The 23,721-nt window shown below is 30.9% G+C and overlaps 1 protein-coding gene across 3 annotated transcripts; it reads right to left on the bottom strand.

Moving 5' to 3' along the window:
* Nucleotides 1-1,506: 1,506 nt before the first annotated feature.
* Nucleotides 1,507-23,518, bottom strand: Coq2 (ubiquinone biosynthesis protein COQ2, mitochondrial). 3 transcript variants are annotated; one of them, XM_076463260.1, is made up of 9 exons: nucleotides 23,152-23,518; nucleotides 18,270-18,721; nucleotides 14,630-14,796; nucleotides 13,634-13,755; nucleotides 13,141-13,226; nucleotides 9,377-9,510; nucleotides 3,554-3,742; nucleotides 3,141-3,307; nucleotides 1,867-2,294 (listed from the first exon to the last, which is right to left on the bottom strand). In XM_076463260.1, exons 2-9 carry the CDS (start codon nucleotides 18,658-18,660, stop codon nucleotides 2,282-2,284), a joined length of 1,269 nt encoding a protein of 422 aa, XP_076319375.1. In that variant the 5' UTR covers nucleotides 18,661-18,721; nucleotides 23,152-23,518; the 3' UTR covers nucleotides 1,867-2,281. The 3 variants fall into 3 exon arrangements, with proteins under 3 accessions (XP_076319377.1, XP_076319375.1, XP_076319376.1); XM_076463261.1 differs by having other exon boundaries at nucleotides 22,904-23,289; XM_076463262.1 differs by lacking the exon at nucleotides 3,141-3,307 and having other exon boundaries at nucleotides 1,507-2,294.
* Nucleotides 23,519-23,721: the final 203 nt, after the last annotated feature.

The raw sequence follows: 23,721 nt of genomic DNA on the forward strand, positions 1-23,721 counted from the left end.
TACCTTCCTTGACAAGAGGAGTACATTAACCAATTTCAATGTGTTGATACTTGTCCACTGTTTATGGTCTTAAAAACAAATTGGAGCAAGTTGATCACATATCCAATTCTGAACCTCCTATTTACCCTTAGGGAAATGTTTCATTCTTTAAACTTCTGTCTTCTCTTATTCTGAGATGAACTCATGTTGTTTATAAACTGTTCAAGATGTGCTGCTTAAATCATTAGAAGAAAAAGCAAAATTTAACAACCCAGCCAGCATGTAATCACCAGATACTAGCCATTATATAACATCCTTCAAGGCTACTGACCATGCTTTTCTAATAGTTTGAATACCATTAATGTATTTAAAGAAATCCCTAATGCTAATTTTTACAGTTTCAGCTAACAGTTTGTGTCCTTATTTTCTGTTTCACCAAATTTAATATTCTATAATCTTTCAAGTATTCTCTCGTACAAGCCACTTTAAATTTTCTCAAATGTATTTACTGTAATTTTTTTAAACTTTTTGTGAACCAATCTGTTTTTTTTTAATGTGTGGTTACCATTTTTTATCTACAAGGAATCTGTGTACCTGGAATACTTTTACATTTTCCTTATACAACTGGTATCTTCGTATAACTCATCCATATAATTCACAACAGATAATTACTGGATACTTTATTTTCTACATTATTTCCACAGTTGTAAAAAACAGCAGGAGTACTACAACGTCTATCGTTCACTTATTTTTGTTCAAATCGTGTTCGATTAAGTTTCTTTTACTGATTCCAAAGTAAGATGAAAAGCCCAAAAAGTCAAGTAACTCGACTTTTGATTATTCAGAATATTTAACTTGACATGTCACACCAATAATTCTCACCATCTGAATGAATTATAAGTTTTGAGATTATTGGTGTTATAATCACATTTTATTGTATAGTACTTTATAAACCATGTTAGTCTTAACGTGTGTACAACCCACTAAGACTGGTAGAAATTATTACATTTTGAATGTTTGATGTAAGTAACATAATGAGATTTTAAACCCAACAGCTGACCTTATTACCTTTGCACCTAGATAGTTCATACACACAAGTTAGGTGCACTTGAGAATTTTGTCTCACTGTAGTACAGAAACAATATCATAATTTTAATAATGCAAACTTTAGAACAAACATTTCTCTGGACAATTAAGTTGTTTATAGTTAAACAGGTTGTGCTTCCATCAACAGAGAGTTCTGTGGTAGTGTAGTCCATCTCTCAAAACAAATATTTGAAGTTTTGGACAACACCTAAGATTATCTAGTGGTCCTAATAAACCAAAGAGATTTTTATATAAATAGGAAACGTATAATGTTAACATTAAAAAACACAATGTTTCATAAGTATCTTGTTGATTTAACTCCACAACATGCGTGGTGTGGTTAAAACAATTATACATTTCTTTCAATACGCAGGGTCTGGGACTGATACAAGTTTGACGATATATTTTGTTCTCTTGTTTGTAGGGTACATTTTCAGAAAGTTTTGTTTGAAATTAACGTTTTATTGTTTAATTTGAAGATAGTTACACAATCTTAATTAACAAGTTGTAGTAGGTGTGGGATTTTAGATGTTTTAAACCTTATTAGTGATTAAATAAAAACTTCTATAACATGTAACAATGGGAAAGTTTAAGTTTGTTATGACCTTCCAGAAGTACTTAAAGTGTGTACTTACAAATGTTGAGTATTTTAAATACAAAATAACACTGTGAATGAAGTGATGACACTTTCATAACGAATGAAAACTAGTTATTTACATTATCTTGTATAGAAAATTTGAACAAGTGTTTAATAGAAACTGTAGATAAGATTAAATTTTGTATAGTTATTGAAGACACTGCTTTTAAAAGTAATATATACAACCATATATATTACAGTATTTATTTAGATAAATATAAGAGGCATGTATTTTTTGTTAATGAAAATGCTCTAAAAATCTAAGGTTAACAAATAGTGTAAAATATTCTCCATATTTGTTTATAGTTAATAGATCAATCCTAACAAAAATTCTAATACTTTTAATTGTTTCATAACTTCAACAAATCAAAGGTTTTATTTTGTTATAATCTGTGTTTAACTACTTTATTAACTGGCACAGTTCCTGTCTTCCAAAATAGTAGACAGACTGTAAAAAGAAATTTATTTAGAGAAAAATAAAGTGATTAAAAAAAAAGGCTGTGTAGCTTGAGTGGTTCAGTGTTGCGGACTTCAACGTCAGTGTTGCGGACTTCAACGTCAGTGTTGCGGACTTCAACGTCAGTGTTGCGGACTTCGTAATGAAAAAGAAATTCTGTTAATGAAAGTTACAGTACAAAAATTCAGAACTATAAAGGTTCTTAATTATCTATATATGGAACTTTGACCCTCTAGAGCTACAGTGAGGGCTATTTATTACCTTAAACACCCGTGTGAGTATGAGCATCCTCAAATTTAGCACATGCCAAAATGGACATTTATATCAATGAATGAAAAGTAGAGAAACCATAAGAAATTATAAAATTTGAAATCTTTTCCAAATTTTCCTTTCCTACACACAGGTGAACATCAAACATAGCCCTAATTTAATATTGTTCCAGACATTTTTAATATAAATTATCCTATTTAAAATATGAAATACTTAAAGAAATGTCCTAACATTGAAGTGGCTTAAAATAATTCCCATGCCTGGTTGCACTAAACGTTCTAACATTAATAATATGTCAAAACAATGAATCCTCTCCTTGTTATTGCTTTATGCTCTATAGTCTGTGATAATGATATTTAAAACTTGGAGGTAAAAACAGATTCCAAACCACACACCAGTATCTTTCTGACAGGTAAGGGAAATGGTGGTGAAACTGAAGAAAACAATATTTGAGACCACAAGAGACAGATCCATTTTATTCCAGGAACTCACTGACTCAAACACTACACTCTGTCTAATGCACAATTCTGACTTTAATTCAAAGTAAATTTACATATTTAATGAGGTCATTCTACAGAATGTTCAAAATCTTTTACCTCTTTGGTTTCCCAGTAGTACTCCTTTAGAACTATGTTCAAACAAGGTGTTTACAATGATACTCATTCTGTAAACCTTAGCTTAAAGTAAGAATATCGTTCATGAAATATTTACACGTGTTTCGTGCTTGTGACAGATGAATTCTCTTCTCCATGCTCCTCATGTTGTTGTTTTACCAGTGTTCCCACTACAATCCCTAGAAATATTATATATCCAAGGTTTTTGTTTGACTTGAATCTCCTAAGGCAGTTCTCTGGGTCATGGATGTTCAAAGTGGTAACCTGTAATTTAAAGAAACTAAATTTGTCTTCTCACAAACTATAAAAGAGTTAAAACAACCCAACAAAAAAGGTATTAATTTTGTCACCTGTTTCCAACTTCCCATCATTCTGTCAATACATCTTCATAAAGAATGAAATAAAGTTTTAAAGTAGCCAAACTAAAAAGAGACTAACATTTAAATTGTCTTCAAGTAATGAGTGAAGGTAATTGTTTTATTTATTATTATGCTTCTCACAAAGCAATACCTGAGAGGCTAGGTGGACAGCAGTCACTCCCACTGCTGTGTAGTATGGCCACGTTTGCTGAGATGCCACTCCTGTCAAGATGAGGGAACCGAGCATCCCACAAGCAAAGCATGACAACCAGAACTTTGTCTCCTCACCAAACTTAATGGCTGTTGACTTTGCTCCAACAATTACATCATCTATCTTGTCCTATATATGAAACAAACGTGGAAATCACTGTTACTCTAGGATTTTTTTTATAAGTTACAATAACAATATTTATTATCCATATGGAGCTTATCTGGTATATGAGCACTAACATTGAAAAGTTAAAAATTCATTCAAAATATAAAATAATATTCAACTTAAACAGAAAAACTTGAGGGGTGAGACACCTCCAATACTTAACCTACTGCACTCACATTCCACATTACTAACCAACTCCGTTCGGCTATGGTAGAACACTCCACATACTTAACCAACTCTGTTCAGCTACGGTAGAACATTCCACATACTTAACCTACTACATTCAATACAGTAGAACATTTCACATACTTAACCTACTACATTCAATACAGTAGAACATTTTATACACTTAACCTACTACATTCAATACAGTAGAACATTTCATACACTTAACCTACTACATTCAATACAGTAGAACATTTTATACATTTCTACTACATTCAATACAGTAGAACATTTTATACACTTAACCTACTACATTCAATACAGTAGAACATTTTATACACTTAACCTACTACATTCAATACAGTAGAACATTTTATACACTTAACCTACTACATTCAATACAGTAGAACATTTCACATGCTTAACCTACTACATTCAATACAGTAGAACATTTTATACACTTAACCTACTACATTCAATACAGTAGAACATTTTATACACTTAACCTACTACATTCAATACAGTAGAACATTTTATACACTTAACCTACTACATTCAATACAGTAGAACATTTCACATGCTTAACCTACTACATTCAATACAGTAGAACATTTTATACACTTAACCTACTACATTCAATACAGTAGAACATTTCATACACTTAACCTACTACATTCAATACAGTAGAACATTTCATACACTTAACCTACTACATTCAATACAGTAGAACATTCATTTCCTACTACATTCAATACAGTAGAACATTCCACATTAACTTAACCTACTACATTCAATACAGTAGAACATTTCATACACTTAACCTACTACATTCAATACAGTAGAACATTTCATACACTTAACCTACTACATTCAATACAGTAGAACATTTCATACACTTAACCTACTACATTCAATACAGTAGAACATTTCATACACTTAACCTACTACATTCAATACAGTAGAACATTTCATACACTTAACCTACTACATTCAATACAGTAGAACATTTCATACACTTAACCTACTACATTCAATACAGTAGAACATTTCATACACTTAACCTACTACATTCAACAGTACAACCTACTACATTCAATACAGTAACATTTCATACACTTAACCTACTACATTCAATACAGTAGAACATTTCATACACTTAACCTACTACATTCAATACAGTAGAACATTTCATACACTTAACCTACTACATTCAATACAGTAGAACATTTCATACACTTAACCTACTACATTCAATACAGTAGAACATTTCATACACTTAACCTACTACATTCAATACAGTAGAACATTTCATACACTTAACCTACTACATTCAATACAGTAGAACATTTCATACACTTAACCTACTACATTCAATACAGTAGAACATTTCATACGCTTAACCTACTACATTCAATACAGTAGAACATTTCATACGCTTAACCTACTACATTCAATACAGTAGAACATTTTATACACTTAACCTACTACATTCAATACAGTAGAACATTTCATACACTTAACCTACTACATTCAATACAGTAGAACATTTCATACACTTAACCTACTACATTCAATACAGTAGAACATTTCATACACTTAACCTACTACATTCAATACAGTAGAACATTTCATACACTTAACCTACTACATTCAATACAGTAGAACATTTCATACACATACTTAACCTACTACATTCAATACAGTAGAACATTCCACATACTTAACCTACTACATTCAATACAGTAGAACATTTCATACACTTAACCTACTACATTCAATACAGTAGAACATTTCATACACTTAACCTACTACATTCAATACAGTAGAACATTTCATACACTTAACCTACTACATTCAATACAGTAGAACATTTCATACACTCAACCTACTACATTCAATACAGTAGAACATTTCATACACTTAACCTACTACATTCAATACAGTAGAACATTTCATACACTTAACCTACTACATTCAATACAGTAGAACATTTCATACACTTAACCTACTACATTCAATACAGTAGAACATTTCACATACTTAACCTACTACATTCAATACAGTAGAACATTTCATACACTTAACCTACTACATTCAATACAGTAGAACATTTCATACACTTAACCTACTACATTCAATACAGTAGAACATTTCATACACTTAACCTACTACATTCAATACAGTAGAACATTTCATACACTTAACCTACTACATTCAATACAGTAGAACATTTCATACACTTAACCTACTTCAATATAACATTTCCTCAACCCTCTGCATGTACTATGGTAGAATACTTAACACATTAAACCTAATGCACTTCTTTACTCTGAGTTGATCTATCTTTCTGCTTAATACATTCTACAAGAATTCTTTGAACTCATTTGCAATGAGTACCCCTTTAAACACTTTTCTGTACAGGTTGCTGTCTACGTATGTGAATGAAATATCATAATGTATGTTATGATTTGAAATTTTATCCAAGTTTTACATCCTCTATTTCTAAATAAATCTTAAAAACAACTACTACTTGACATCTTTCCAACAAGTTCAGTATAATATGCACAGGCTTGTAAACACATTTGTGCATGTTAAATATTTGTACTGTATGTGTATCTTCACAAAATTTGATACACTTTTTGTACATATTGCATGTATTTTGTACACAAAAATATCAGGGTTTTTTTTTATGAAGTATATTTATTAAATGTTTGTTTGTGAAAATACTGAGTATCTTTTCTATTGCTAGTATGAGTGCAAAGTGATTTCATGTAATGATTAAATAAACTATGTAATCTTTAACATCTCCTAAATATTTTTTAAATGTTTGATTTCAGTAAGACGATATTTTGTCTGTTATATTCTCCATTCTAACTATGTACGGTCTGTCAATTTCACTGACCTCGTAACCATAATAAAAATGTTAGGAAATAAATATAAACTATACTTTTCTTTGTGCTAGAATAACTACAGATTACAACACAAAAATAATGATGTTTAGTCCAGGAAGCTTAAGTCTCATAACATTTTATTATTATTATTATTATTATTAGACTGACCTTCCAATCGTGCCTGAGTAATATTACGTAACTTGCACTGATGTAGTGCACATGCATTCTTGTTACCGTATCCAATAATATAAACTGATCTTTAGTAGAATTAGTATTTTGTAATATATAGTCAGATTTCAATTATTATACATCATATATTATTACTATTTAGAAATAAGTTATGAAACTCATTTTTCTTAAAATACAGAAAATAAATAAAGAAGTAAAGCAAACAATTATCTCTTCCAGCTATGACGTTTGAACTATGTTATTGTTGTTGGACATAGATTGCCCATTTCTAAAAATATAAAGAGATGAAACAGGGTTCGTTGTGTTAAATTCAGCACATAAGCCATATTTCATCAACATAAAAAGATACAAGGTCCTTATTTCTAGCTTGTTAATATTAGTAATTTGAATATCCAATTTCTATGAAACTATAGACTTGGTATTTTGACAACACAAACATCTAATTTTAAACAGTGCTGCATTCAACATACAACATGACTGTCTAAAATATATATTTAGTTGTGTTCTTTCAATACTTTTAAATTAAGAAATTCACTCATATATGATATTAAAGTTTGAAATAATCTATAATTTAATTCCAAACTTATTGACATCAATTTGTAAAATAGTTTAATAAAAGTTTGAATGCAAATAATTAAGCATGATAACATGGCCCTTGAACCATGACCCATGGCAAAAGGGTTAAAACTTCAGATGTTTTGTCACATAACCAATGAGCTATGAAAATTTTCTACTATGGCTCTTAGTATCATTAACAATACAGTGGTAATTGAATAGAAGTACATCTAGACACTAAGTTACTTACATAACCTCTTGACTTGCACATTTCAAAGTACTCTGAATGAATATAACTGAAACAAGTACTACAGTTCTTTTCAACCTGTGACAGTTGCCACACCCACTTTCAACAGATTTGTTTGAGCTTTATAGCCCACATATAGATGTTAACACACACATGTATACTGTCATTAGAAAGAGATCATTTTACACTATAATCTAACAGTGGTTACATTAAAAGTAGCATGCAGCTGTTGTCATGGGTTATATAAATTGACTATGGTATGTCTGGCTACTTGATGGACTTCAGGACGTATGGTAGTTTTTAACCTATAGTTCAAGATACAGTTTAAATTGTATTTAGGTCTTAGTATTATATTGTAGTTAATTATGTTATTAATATTTTAAAATGTACAAGTAAAAGGTTTAAACTTTATTTAAATGAACATCATATTTTGTGTCCATTCACAACTTATTAGTGAACAAATATTTTGTCAGAGGGTTGTGTATGTTTTTCAAATAATCTGTAATATGTCTTGAGAGCACCACTGACTTGTGTGGAGGTGAATAATATATAGTAAGAAAGAAGAAAGGAACATAAAACATTAAAAACTAACTATATGTAAAGACCCGAAATTATTAATATAATCACAAGGTAATTAAAAATATTCTACAAAAATTTAAATATTCAAACATGTTTATATTTCTTTATTACAAACATTTCAATACACTGGATGTTGATAATAATATCTACAGTTAGTTATGTGGTTGGGGTAAGAGAACAAAAATAAAGATTTATCTCAAGAACTACTGATATCCTTTTAGGAGGTTGTAAACATTATACAAATGAAATATTAAAACTAAGACAAAGAAAAGTATTTTTATACTTAAAATGAAAATCACCTTGGACTTGATTTGTTAATAGTTTGAATGGAAGTAAATACAATAGAAAAATAACATTTTCAGTAAACATACTTTATTATACACAACTGTCATTATTTGTGTACAAGTTACGATCTTTAACAAAATCGTACCAGTTCTTGAGACAATATCTTAAGAAATCTTAGAGTTAACACAAGTGAAATTCATGATTTGATTTCCACAAACTCCATGAGCCCACCAATGGGCATACTGTTAAGTGACATACTGTTCCAGTTAACACATTCTACTATAGTGGAACTGTTAAACAACCTATAGTTCTGGTTAACACATTCTACTAGAAGGGTAACTGCTAAACAATCTTGTTTAATATATTCTACTACAGGGGAACTGTTAAACATATTCTGGTTAGCATAGTCTACTTGAAGGGGAACTGTAAAACAACCTATCATTCTGGTTAACACACAGAACATGAGATGTGGTGGTTAGTAAAATGTGAACATTATCAGTTTTGTTATGTACTTATACCTGAATTAACAAATTCAATTTAACAATAAAAACCAGAAGGCTGAAGTAACACAGGAAAATCTACCTGCACTTCAGTCATGTCTCCATTACACTACCAAGAATATAGATATACACAGTGTTGTTGTATTAGGTTACACATCAGAAGTGTAAAGTGTAATAATCTGATCACCTGATGTGCATAGATTGTATCATATATCAAAGTCCAGAAAGTACAAGCAGAGTAAAGAGGCAGCACTACAGTCCAGTTACAGGACCCACAAATGGACGACCATCCAAGGAAAGCTCCCCAGTTAAACGTTAAACCTAAAAGAAAATGAGTGAGGAATACATAAAACATTTTATACAGGAATTCACTATCGGGGAATATACAATTAACTTAAAACTCTTTTTACTGTGGCATCAAATGATCTAATACACACAAACATAAAAATTCAATTATGTAAGAAAATGACAATGATATTACGAGAGTCAAAGTAAATAACATAAATTACAATCAATGAGGTACTTTATATGATATTATATACATCCTGTCACATCACTGTCTGTATACCACATTATGACATACTACATATATAACCTAATATTATACACTTCCTGTCACATCACTGTCCATAAACCACATTATGACTGGCTACTATATAACCTAATATTATACACATCCTGTCACATCACTGTCTGTATACCACATTATGACAAGCTACATATATAACCTAATATTATACACTTCCTGTCACATCACTGTCCATAAACCACATTATGACTGGCTACTATATAACCTAATATTATACACTTCCTGTTATGTCACTGTCTGTATACCACATTATGACATACTACATATATAACCTAATATTATACACTTCCTGTCACATCACTGTCCATAAACCACATTATGACTGGCTACTATATAACCTAATATTATACACTTCCTGTTATGTCACTGTCTGTATACCACATTATGACAAGCTACATATATAACCTAATATTATATACTACCTGTCACATCACTGTCTGTATACCACATTATGACATACTACACATATAACCTAATATTATACACTTCCTGTCACATCACTGTCTGTATACCACATTATGACATACTACACATATAACCTAATATTATGTACTACCTGTCACATCACTGTCTGTATACCACATTATGACATACTACATATATAACCTAATATTATACACTTCCTGTCACATCACTGTCCACAAACCACATTATGACTGGCTACTATATAACCTAATATTATACACATCCTGTCACATCACTGTCTGTATACCACATTATGACAAGCTACATATATAACCTAATATTATGTACTACCTGTCACATCACTGTCTGTATACCACATTATGACATACTACATATATAACCTAATATTATACACTTCCTGTCACATCACTGTCCATAAACCACATTATGACATACTACACATATAACCTAATATTATATACTACCTGTCACATCACTGTCCATAAACCACATTATGACTGGCTACTATATAACCTAATATTATACACATCCTGTCACATCACTGTCTGTATACCACATTATGACAAGCTACATATATAACCTAATATTATGTACTACCTGTCACATCACTGTCCATAAACCACATTATGACTGGCTACTATATAACCTAATATTATATACTACCTGTCACATCACTGTCTGTATACCACATTATGACAAGCTACATATATAACCTAATATTATGTACTACCTGTCACATCACTGTCCATAAACCACATTATGACTGGCTGCTATATAACCTAATATTATACACTTCCTGTTACGTCACTGTCTGTATACCACATTATGACAAGCTACACATATAACCTAATATTATATACTACCTGTCACATCACTGTCCATAAACCACATTATGACTGGCTGCTATATAACCTAATATTATACACTTCCTGTTATGTCACTGTCTGTATACCACATTATGACAAGCTGCATATATAACCTAATATTATATACTACCTGTCACATCACTGTCTACAAACCACATTATGACATACTACACATATAACCTAATATTATATACTACCTGTCACATCACTGTCCATAAACCACATTATGACTGGCTACTATATAACCTAATATCATACACTTCCTGTTACGTCACTGTCTGAATACCACATTATGACAAGCTACACATATAACCTAATATTATATACGTCCTGTCACATCACTGTCCATAAACCACATTATGACATACTACACATATAACCTAATATTATATACTACCTGTCACATCACTGTCCATAAACCACATTATGACTGGCTACTATATAACCTAATATTATACACTTCCTGTTATGTCACTGTCTGTATACCACATTATGACAAGCTACATATATAACCTAATATTATATACTACCTGTCACATCACTGTCCATAAACCACATTATGACTGGCTACTATATAACCTAATATTATACACTTCCTGTTATGTCACTGTCTGTATACCACATTATGACAAGCTACACATATAACCTAATATTATATACTACCTGTCACATCACTGTCCACAAACCACATTATGACTGGCTACTATATAACCTAATATTATACACTTCCTGTCACATCACTGTCTGTATACCACATTATGACAAGCTACACATATAACCTAATATTATATACGTCCTGTCACATCACTGTCCATAAACCACATTATGACATACTACACATATAACCTAATATTATATACTACCTGTCACATCTCTGTCCATAAACCACATTATGACTGGCTACTATATAACCTAATATTATACACTTCCTGTTATGTCACTGTCTGTATACCACATTATGACTGGCTGCTATATAACCTAATATTATACACTTCCTGTTACGTCACTGTCTGAATACCACATTATGACTGGCTGCTATATAACCTAATATTATACACTTCCTGTTACGTCACTGTCTGTATACCACATTATGACAAGCTACACATATAACCTAATATTATATACGTCCTGTCACATCACTGTCTGTATACCACATTATGACATACTACACATATAACCTAATATTATACACTTTCTGTCACATCACTGTCCATAAACCACATTATGACAGACTATATATATAACCTAATATTATACACCTCCAGTCACATCACTGTCCATAATTTTGACACACTACACATTTAACCTAAAATTACACACTCCCTGTCACATCACTGTCCATAATTTTGACAGCCTACATACACAACCTAATATATACTTCCTGTCACATTATACTATTCAACATAAATAACCAAACAGAATAATAACAAAAACAATAGTATTTGAAACCAGCAGTGAGATCGATGTTAATATAAAGAATATGTCGAACCATATTCATCCGTCAAATAAAAATTATTCAACCAAGTTCCCCCTAAAAAACTCATGTCGAACTACATTTCCTGTCAAAAGAATGGGGCATGGATTCTATAGGTCAGACTACAACCAAATTAAGCATATATATATTACATACTTCAGTAATTGTTCAGAGCCATGATGTACAAACATTATACATATAAAATGAACTGTTTTTGAAAGATGATTCCATATATAGGACAAAGGTTTGTTTATAATTTTTCAAGCACAGTTATGTTAAGTTCTACTCTAAACATCATTTGTTAAAAATATCAAAGGGTTTTTAAAAGTGCTGGAACCGACATAATATTAATAACATTCCCTCTTGTAAACAACTAAAGATGATAAATGTTCTAGTGATGGAGTTAAGATAATGACATCTGTATGTTATGAAGAAAGATTAGGAGTTTGATGTATAATGAAACAAGTCCAGATTTCATGACGTTAACTAAGATAACAATATCTATAAATAACATGAGATATTCTAGTACTTTATGTACAACTAACCAGAGCACTGCATGTATTAAAATAAGGCTTACTGATTCTGGTTACATTTACCTAACATCACCTGTGGCCAGTAGGTGTAACGTTTCATGAGTGGATAGATTGCCACTAGCCCTAAAGAACTTGCTCCAAGTATAATGCTGAAAAATAAAAGTGCATTAGTTTTACACTAATCATTGAAACTTTCTAACAGTAAACAGATAAAACTAAGAAACGAAATGTTTTTTGAGCTAAGTAAATTAAACTTTCCAAACGTTTTTTTCAGTAGTGGCATCTAATGGCATGTATGTAACACATCTTTGTACTCTTGTTGATGTTATGACATTAACTAATATTCAAACAAAACAGCATGGCTCTTAACTGGTTTTGATCAATATGCTTTTTTTCTCTTCACGATTTACGTGCTTTGTCTTGAACTTATCTTGAAAAACATATTCAACTGGAGCTTGTTACTACTTCATCCATGATGTTACCTTCTTTGTTTTATTTTACTAACATTAAAATTTCCTTTAGGACTAGAAGTTGTACATATTTAAATATTCTATACCTGTACCAGTTTAACTGTAACAGCACAAAAAGGGCTAAGCTTAGCTGACCTCCAAGAAAAACCCATGCATCTATCATCTTCAACTGACCACTGGCTAAAGGACGATCCTTAGTTCTGGTAACCTGTGGAAAGAAATTCCATCAAACTTAACCTCCTAGAAGGTAACACAACAGGTCTCACCCCTCCACCCATCAAAACACCCAAAAAAATGAAACGTAACCTATTAGATCACAAGAAACTCATGACAGTTTGAAGTTCACACCACCTCATAAATGAAAACATCACACGGGCTTATAACTTTAACAGAGAAATCATTTGATTAACAGCCTACATGTAGTATTCAAGAGTTTAACCTAACAGTTTAAACTGACCATTCTAATTCTTATTATCTCAAACACTTAATCAAATTACTGCTTCTTCAAATTTCAAGTTATGCCATAACAGTCTAATTCAGCCCTCTGTTATCTTTCCTGAAGTAAAGAAATAAAAACTATGCAGTTACGTTACCTCTTAATATATCAAGAAAATAAAACAGAATACGTTTCACTGACTTTTATCTGATGATAATAATAAAAACAAACAGGATGTTTATCTTTCCTGACACTGAAGCCGTACACTTCACACGAGAGACGGCGTAAAGCTACTTGAGATGGACAATTATCAATCACGACCTTGTTTACAACTGAAAATTCATGAAACAAAACCAGAACCACAAGAATAATCACGCAAGTTGATGATACTGTTAAAAAATTATAAAGATTTTTACTGGTTAATACACAAACATTTTCTGAGTGATTTTTATACCTTAGAATTACATACAACTGTGACTCAGATATACTGTACACATATGATTAATAACTATGTGAACTGTTTTTATCCATAACTACCTATTGCAAATTAGACATTTCACACATTTGTAAAAATGTTCACCACCAAAACACTGCCAGCAAGCTTACATTTTAAATGGTCATGTATTTTATTTAACATTTCACAGACCTGCTTATCTATGTCTTTATCCCACATGTCATTAACAGTACAGCCAGCTCCTCTCATCAGAAATGCCCCAGTTGCAAACAATGCTAAATAGTATGGATCAGGTAAGTGGCTTGCTGGTGTAGCCAGTCCAACACTCCAAGCACAAGGCCAAAGAAGTAGCCACGTTCCTGTTAAAAATACATCAAAGACACAATATCCAGTACTCATCTTTCTGTTGGAATGTTTTGACTTTAAAATAGACATCTCTTCACAATATCTCCCTTGAGAATCCTTTCTAATATAAAAATATTTCAATGTTTTCTCTCTCTCTCTCCTCATATAACCAGAATATTAATCAAAACCAGTTCTATAACTGATTATGGCTGGATGATTAATTTAATTAATTAAAACTATCTATGAGAGAGAACTGTTAATTAGATTTGACTATAGTTTCCAATTAATTAACTATGCAGTCATTAAAATAAAAATTAAGTCAATTAAGTACCATGGTAATATTCAACACAAGTTTTTGATTATTATTGTTTTCAATTATTCCAAGTATTCAGCAACTGAAATACTATCTTTACAATTCCTCAGTATTTTCTTATTTTCCATTAACCCTCGGGACAGGTCAGTGTTACAATTTACAGTTCCAACCAAAATTTGATTTGACAACCTCATTATTAATTCACATCAACAAAATCAACATTAAAACAGATTTTGCAGTTCAACTTTCAATACTAACTAAACTTTAATTTATTAATTAAAAATAAAATCAAAATAACCTTAACCCTTCTGCATCACAAACTGAAATACATTTCTCTCCTTCAGAATTTTCTAACATAAAAAAAGAGGCTAGTTAGGTTTACCACCAATTAGAAATATAACTACAAGCAAAAAAATGAACCTACCAACCTTCTTGAATTGTTGAGAGGTCAATAAATTTGTCAAACCTACTAAACTCCATCTTTTCATGTACTTCAAGCCAATTATTTACCCTTGCGTTTGTGTAACAGACATGTTTGTAACCAACAGAATGGACATATTGTAATTGTTGGATCACTGCACTGACAGATAGTAATTGACAAGAAATGATTGATTTGAGTAACTTTACTGCTTCACACAGCAACAAGTTTTAACTTATTTATAGCACAATTGTGAAACCAAATAAATTGGTTTTGAAACATTCTGTTCTAGTACCTAATACATTCTTTGTTCTAAAATACAAATCTGAAAACTCCATGAATTAGTTTTTGTACAACCAACCCAATGAGAAAAAAGTAGGGTTACTGAACTACTGGGTCCAAGTACAACAACCTCAAAAAAGTAGGGTTACTGAATTACTGGGTCCAAGTACAACAACCTCAAAAAAGTAGGGTTACTGAACTACTGGGTCCAAGTACAACAACCTCAAAAAAGTAGGGTTGCTGAGCTACTGGGTCCAAGTACAACAACCTCAAAACAATTACTGGGTCCAAGTACAACAACCTCAAAACAATAGGGTTACCGAATTACTGGGTCCAAGTACAACAATCTCAAAAAAGTAGGGTTGCTGAGCTACTGGGTCCAAGTACAACAACCTCAAAAAAGTAGGGTTACCAAATTACTGGGTCCAAGAACAACCTCAAAACAATAGTGTTACGGAATTACTGGGTCCAAGTACAACAACCTCAAAAAAGTAGGGTTACTGAACTACTGGGTCCAAGTACAATAATCTCAACACAGGCTTCATAACTTAATGTTTTCATTGTACATTTTTGTTCATAAAAGTAACTCAAATGTATAAAATTATAAAGTTCTAGGTCTCTAACTTACACCAGCACACTGTATGAGTGTGTGTCAACATATGCCAGTGCACTGTGCCAGTGTCCACATATAAAATTAAATATTAACTCAGACCAAGTGATTAGCTATTACATAAACTTCTTGAATAATCAAAACATTTTCATAATTTTAAACTTTTCACTTCACTACACTTAGTGTCAGGATAGAGAAAATAACACAAGTTGTGAGAATACAAAATAGCATTTGATATTCATTTACAGATATTCTAGAGGTTATACAAAGGAAATATGAAAACTATAAATTGAAGTTATTTAACTTGAAAATCTTTGGAAAAAATACTTCATTAAAGATATTTTTGTGTACATCAAACATGAATAATGTACTAAAAGCTTCCAATTCTGTGAAAATACATTTAGTAAGTTCAGTGTTTTAATGGTCATAAGATCAGTCAAATATATTCAGTGTATACAGAGTTCATTCAAGCCTGTTCAGGGGATATCAAATGGATTCAGTGTATACAGAGTTCATTCAAGCCTGTTCAGGAGATATCAAATATATTCAGTGTATACAGTGTTCATTCAAGTCTGTTCAGGGGATATCAAATATATTCAGTGTATACAAAGTTCATTCAAGTCTGTTCAGAGGATATCAAATATATTCAGTGTATACATAGTTCATTCAAGTTTGTTCAGGGGATAACTGATAACTTTCATGACTCAGAAATAATCAAGGAACTGAAAGCATAGTTTCTAATTATTACTGTTTTTGATTATTTCAACCTTCCAAGTAATCTAAACTTTGCTACTATGATTGTTAACATGAAGCTACTTAATGGACTGTCTGTGCTGTGCCCACACGGGAGATCATGTATACATTAATCCAGTAGTACTGGTTTTAAACATTATGTATACATTAATCCAGTGGTTCTGGTTTTAAACATTATGTATACATTAATCCAGTAGTTCTGGTTTTAAACATTATGTATACATTAATCCAGTAGTTCTGGTTTTAAACATTATGTATACATTAATCCAGTGGTTCTGGTTTTAAACATTATGTATACATTAATCCAGTGGTTCTGGTTTTAAACATTATGTATACATTAATCCAGTGGTTCTGGTTTTAAACATTATGTATACATTAATCCAGTGGTTCTGGCTTTAAACATTATGTATACATTAATCCAGTGGTTCTGGTTTTAAACATTATGTATACATTAATCCAGTAGTTCTGGTTTTAAACATTATGTATACATTAATCCAGTAGTTCTGGTTTTAAACATTATGTATACATTAATCCAGTGGTTCTGGTTTTAAACATTATGTATACATTAATCCAGTGGTTCTGGTTTTAAACATTATGTATACATTAATCCAGTAGTTCTGGTTTTAAACATTATGTATACATTAATCCAGTAGTTCTGGTTTTGCCACAAAATAATGTTTCTGCAACACTATAGTGCATATCTGCACAAAAAATAAAAACTAAATTGATTTTCATTCAGAATAACATAACCATTCAACCACAAAGCCTAAACACCTTAAGTGTTTTCATTTAAACATGTCAATTTTTTCTATCATCTCAATATTGTTTCTCTTCACTTGTTATTAAAAAAACTTAGTAAGACACAATGAATTAACAACAGCTTTATTCTTACATATAAATAATAATTTCTATAAACTCAAGTTGAAAACTATTTAAATTATTTGAACTCTCCCAGGCCACAAACATTTTATTAACTAAAATACTTTATCAACATACAAGTGTCCTTTGAACTTTGTCAACATAACATTTTATTAACTATAAAATACTGCATTAACATACTAGAGTGTCCTTTGAATACAACTAAATAAACTGCACTTAAAAACATCCTTACCTATTGGTCTATCAATTCTCATAAGTTTTAGATAGGGTTGAATATTTACAGGCATACTGTGGACTAGAGATTCAGAAAGAGTCTTTGGATACACTCGTGACGTAGAAACTCCATCATGAGTCTGTCTCTTACTGTTAAAACTGTGATGACTAGACTTAAAAACTGGAAAAAACACTCCATGTTCTGAATTTAAACTTCTATTAAATGGAGACGATACTCTAAAATACACTTTATTTGTTTCACACACATTCGAGTCTGATTTTAAGTGTCTGGTAACCATGGCGATTCTTGTCAAACATACTTCACCATAAAAACTCCATACAGGTCGGTGGAAACAGGCTTGGTATAAGAAATGGTAAACCCTGAAACCTCTTGATAAAATGGAAGCCATCCTTTCTTATCTTATGTCATTTTATAACTGTGCACTAGGGTCATGTCTAACTGAAGAAACCCTACAAAAAATACAATTTCACGACTTCAGAGTTTATCTTTCAACTCTAGAAACAAATAAGAGAGCATACAGACTACTGTTTAATACACCGCACCTAAACATAGTTTAGAACACTTAGTAATATCAACAAGATTTTGATATAATGCTTACTTTAAGATATGAACTACATTCAAGACAAGAAATGATAAAAACCACTTGATGTCTCCAGTTTACAAAATCTTGTAATTTCTGAAAACAAACACAGGTTTAACTGTCATAGAGCATGCACAGTATAATTATTAATGAGTAATAACTAATTTTATTTTCCATACTAAACAGATACTTGGCTGCTTATGTACTGCCTTATTCATGGTAGGCCTGCAAAGGACTTTTTTCCTGTGTTGGTAATTGTCGAGTTTCAATCCCTGGTCCTCTTGATACAAACCATACTTGTTTGACTGGGATACTGAGTACTTTCAAGAAGCATTGCTGTTCTTCACACTAGACTAACTTGAGGTTTTATCAAACAGGTGGATGTGAAAGGTCTATTTTATCTTTACAATTTATAATGTTTTAATAATTAATAATCTTTGGTGATCTTGTATAGAACTAAACATGACAGTGGTTTATATCCTATCACAATATCTTAAACCCATGTTTAATGTTTCACGAATGTTTTTAATACCACCATAATAAACAAGTAACTATAGAAAAAACAAAAAAATAACATACAAACAACAATACACAATAATTAATTATTTTTATCAACTAAACACAGTAATTAGAGTATACACACCTAAGCATTTTTATCTTATATAACTTTGTACTTGAACTTTTAACCAATCATATAATGGAATTCTAGTTATAATAATCAGAGACAAATAAACAACAACAAACACACACACGAGGCTCAAAGCAGGCTACATACAGTTGTTTTTTGCCAAAAGGAATATAAACTTAACTCTTGTTAAGGAATAACTGTTACTACTGCTGACAGCAATGACTTTACTTAACAACAAAAGCCCAGTTTTAAATCTTAAACACATCCTCATAAAACAACACAAATTAATTATGTCTATCTTGTGGATACATAAATAATCTTATGTTCTACTCTTCTTTTCTCAACAGTAAAAGATATCTTAACCTATCCAAAAGCTTGGAACATTGAATTATTGGGAAGGGCTACTAGAATGGAAAGGCTGTTTTACAAGAATAGGTTAAGACCTCTGAAATTGTTTTCTCATGAAAAATTGTCTGATTTGATTTCACCAGTGTTCTGGAATAAATGTCTCTAAGTACATACCTTACATAAACATATTATAATTTATAAATGACAGATGATGAATAGGGCTTTCCAAGCATATATAAATGCTGAGTTTAAGTTTTTCCAGCAAACCAAGGAAATATACAACAGTGAGGTGTTAAGACTAGCATTCTGACAACAGAAAAAAAATTAATTTCAAAACAACAAAAACACAATTGTAAGTATGATACAAGCCTTTATTGTGATTAATTAGTAAACATTTATGTTTTGAAAATGTGTTATTAGTTAACTGTCACATTACTTTTACATATTTATATTTATAAAAATGTAAAAAACAACATGACATCAGATTCATATGTCCTCCTTTACATTTGATTATTTTCAAGAAAATAATTACAAATTTTTGAGTAAATAAAAATAAGATTAGAGACTAAAAATCAATCAGAGAAGTGTATAATTTGATTTGGTCATACCCAAATCAACCCATTTTCCTGCAAGTCCTTGAAAGTGGGATTACATAACAGGCATGTATCTCTAACTGTACAACACACATTCAAATGGTACAAGTGGTGACAGTTTTAGGTTTAAATGACTGATAAGTTACAAAGCTAGACATGCAAATGATAATTAGGGGTATATTTATAAGAATGGGTAATTGGGGACATGGTGAGATGTACACGAAGGATTTCACAGAAAAAGATCATTTTGATTCGACTCATTATGTATACTTGTACTTCTTAATGGTATATTTATAAGAATGGGTAATTGGGGACATGGTGAGATGTACAGAAGGATTTCACAGAAAAGATCATTTTGATTCAACTCATTATGTATACTTGTACTTCTTAATGGTATATTTATAAGAATGGGTAATTGGGGACATGGTGAGATGTACAAAGGATTTCACAGAAAAGATCATTTTGATTCGACTCATTATGTATACTTGTACTTCTTAATGGTATATTTATAAGAATGGGTAATTGGGGACATGGTGAGATGTACACGAAGGATTTCACAGAAAAAGATCATTTTGATTCAACTCATTATGTATACTTGTACTTCTTAATGGTATATTTATAAGAATGGGTAATTGGGGACATGGTGAGATGTACACGAAGGATTTCACAGAAAAAGATCATTTTGATTCAACTCATTATGTATACTTGTACTTCTTAATGTAATATTTATAAGAATAGGTAATTGGGGACATGGTGAGATGTACACGAAGGATTTCACAGAAAAAGATCATTTTGATTCAACTCATTATGTATACTTGTACTTCTTAATGTAATATCACATTTTAATAAAAGATTATGTTTATGGAAGACTAATACAACATTACTATTTTTATTAAACTGCTGTTGCTGGATTTACTACACAAATATAAATGAGGTAACAATTTCTACATCCATCTATGCTAACATACAGAGGTGGGATGCATTTTGGTGATGTGTTTCACATTTGTATTTTTAGAATGGATGGTAAATACAGTTTAGACATCTTTACTTCTGTTAGTTTTAGGAATATGATGTGGTAGATGCAGCTAATTTATGGAAGTTTAAGGAACATCTGATAAATATTTAAACAATAAATGTTGGCCACATGTGGTAAAATGGTACTTCTACCACCTATTTCTTTAAATGTAATTAATTCTATCAATAAATAACTGAAAATATGATAGTGTATTTTTCTACCTTTCTACATCTATAAAACACAGTTAATTTTTCTTTTGTCACACAGCAAGAATGTTAGCACATTTTGAAAACACTGTTGGCTTACGTGGACAAAAATGGTGCTTTGTTGTTCTTTAATGTATGAACTCTTTATAATAAACTGATATCCTTTTTAAGGTGACAAACTGTACACAGCATTCCAAATAGAGCATAAATAGTCATCTGTACAATTAAATAATTATCTATTCCCCTTTTTTTATTATTATTTTTGAGTGGATGACAATGTTTTATTTTCTTAAAGAAATATGCTAGATGCCTAACTAAAATAGATTTATTAAAATAACATTTAGGTTAAAAGACATTGGATTTGTTGGTGACACTGAGTCTTACGTTTGGTTCCACAGCTTTGTTCTTCTAACTATCCATATCCAGAACCCAAATAAGAAATATTACTTTACAAACAGAACCCTGATTTTCACCCACACCCACAAACAGAAATGTCACTTGATGAATAAACAATACCAAAAATATATGCTTCTATATTCCAAATATATCTACATTTCAAATCTAACCACGAATACTTAAAAATAAATTCACTGTGAATTATGAATCATTAAAATCATGTGACAACAGCCAGTTAAACACAGAACCTTTACAAAAATTCTAATCTCAACAATATAAATTTCACAATTTCATCTCAGGCCAACACAAAACCAAACTTACATTTTCATTCATCTCAAAATTATGTTATAAAATGAATATGTCACAAGTACAACAAACATAGTAACTTAATATCTGATAAAATGGTCAAGAGTAGATAAACCAAATGAGTCAAAAAAGTAATTTAACAACTTTATAACATGGTAACATGGTAAACAAAATTACCAAAACTGGCATAAAACAGAAAAATAACTCAAACTGTGATTAATACTAAAATCTCAGTACAAGTCTGTATAAAGTTGTTTCACTATCAAAATGAATCTCAAGTGTGGCTGCACCCCAAGGATTAACAATTTATTTGGTCCCAAAGCAATACAGCAGAAACACGTGCTACAGATACCTTAGAACCCGATAGGGCAGGTACTAATATTTCCAAATGTCATAACTACAAAATAAACCAAAACTTTAGCAGTAAAACGTTCTGATTATTGGTACTACCAGCTCACATTTGGTACAATCCAGGCCCTGATTCAAGTTACAACTGTAATTTTGCAAGATGCTAAAAAAAAAAATAACAGCGCAATTTTGCAGTTTGTCCAATACTTACCACCAATTACACATCCAAATTAAAATGTTAGAAATTTGAATATTTAAGCATTACTTATAACTTTATATTTATACAATATTTTTTAAAACTTCAAATTACTGTTAGTATTTACAATTATTAGTACTACAATTTAGGAACTTTTCTTCAAGTTGGTGGTTTTAATATACTAACTCAACATAAACTTCACATTTTCTAATTTATAAATCCTATTAACATTACTAAACATATTCCAATTCCGAATAACATACGATTCTACTGTTGAACTCCAGCCTAAAAATCCGAAACGCTATTATTTACTATAGTTTTAATATCACGGAAGTAAAAGTAACAAGTCTGGGATCACGGCTCAAGGAAAATGTGTGTAAAAGTGTTTTCTGTGGATATAACCACCAACCCGGGAATTTCCATTCGTATAAAAGAATAATAAAATAAAATTTGATATAGTTTGGTAGTAAAAATTAGCATTTATTATTAATATAACTAATAAATAAAGTAATTATGAATGTTTGTCCTCAAAATGTTTAAATAGTAAATAATAAAATTTGTTTGTTTTTAATTAAGCAAAATGCCACACAATGAGCTATATATGCTTTGTCCACCACGGGTATCGTAACCAGATTTTTATCGATGTGAGTCTGCAGACATACCGCTGCCCTATTGGATTGCTACAAAAATTGTTTTACCACTTATGTTTCCTACATATCTAAGTGAAAAGGTTCATTCACTACCTATGTTTACAAATATTGCCATACTATTAAACAGCAAAGAATAATACACATCTCTATATAGAACAACGTTGTTATGATATTCAGTTATAT

The sequence above is a fragment of the Tachypleus tridentatus genome, chromosome 10 (genome assembly GCF_004210375.1).
Source record: "Tachypleus tridentatus isolate NWPU-2018 chromosome 10, ASM421037v1, whole genome shotgun sequence".
Lineage (NCBI taxonomy): Eukaryota > Metazoa > Arthropoda > Merostomata > Xiphosura > Limulidae > Tachypleus > Tachypleus tridentatus.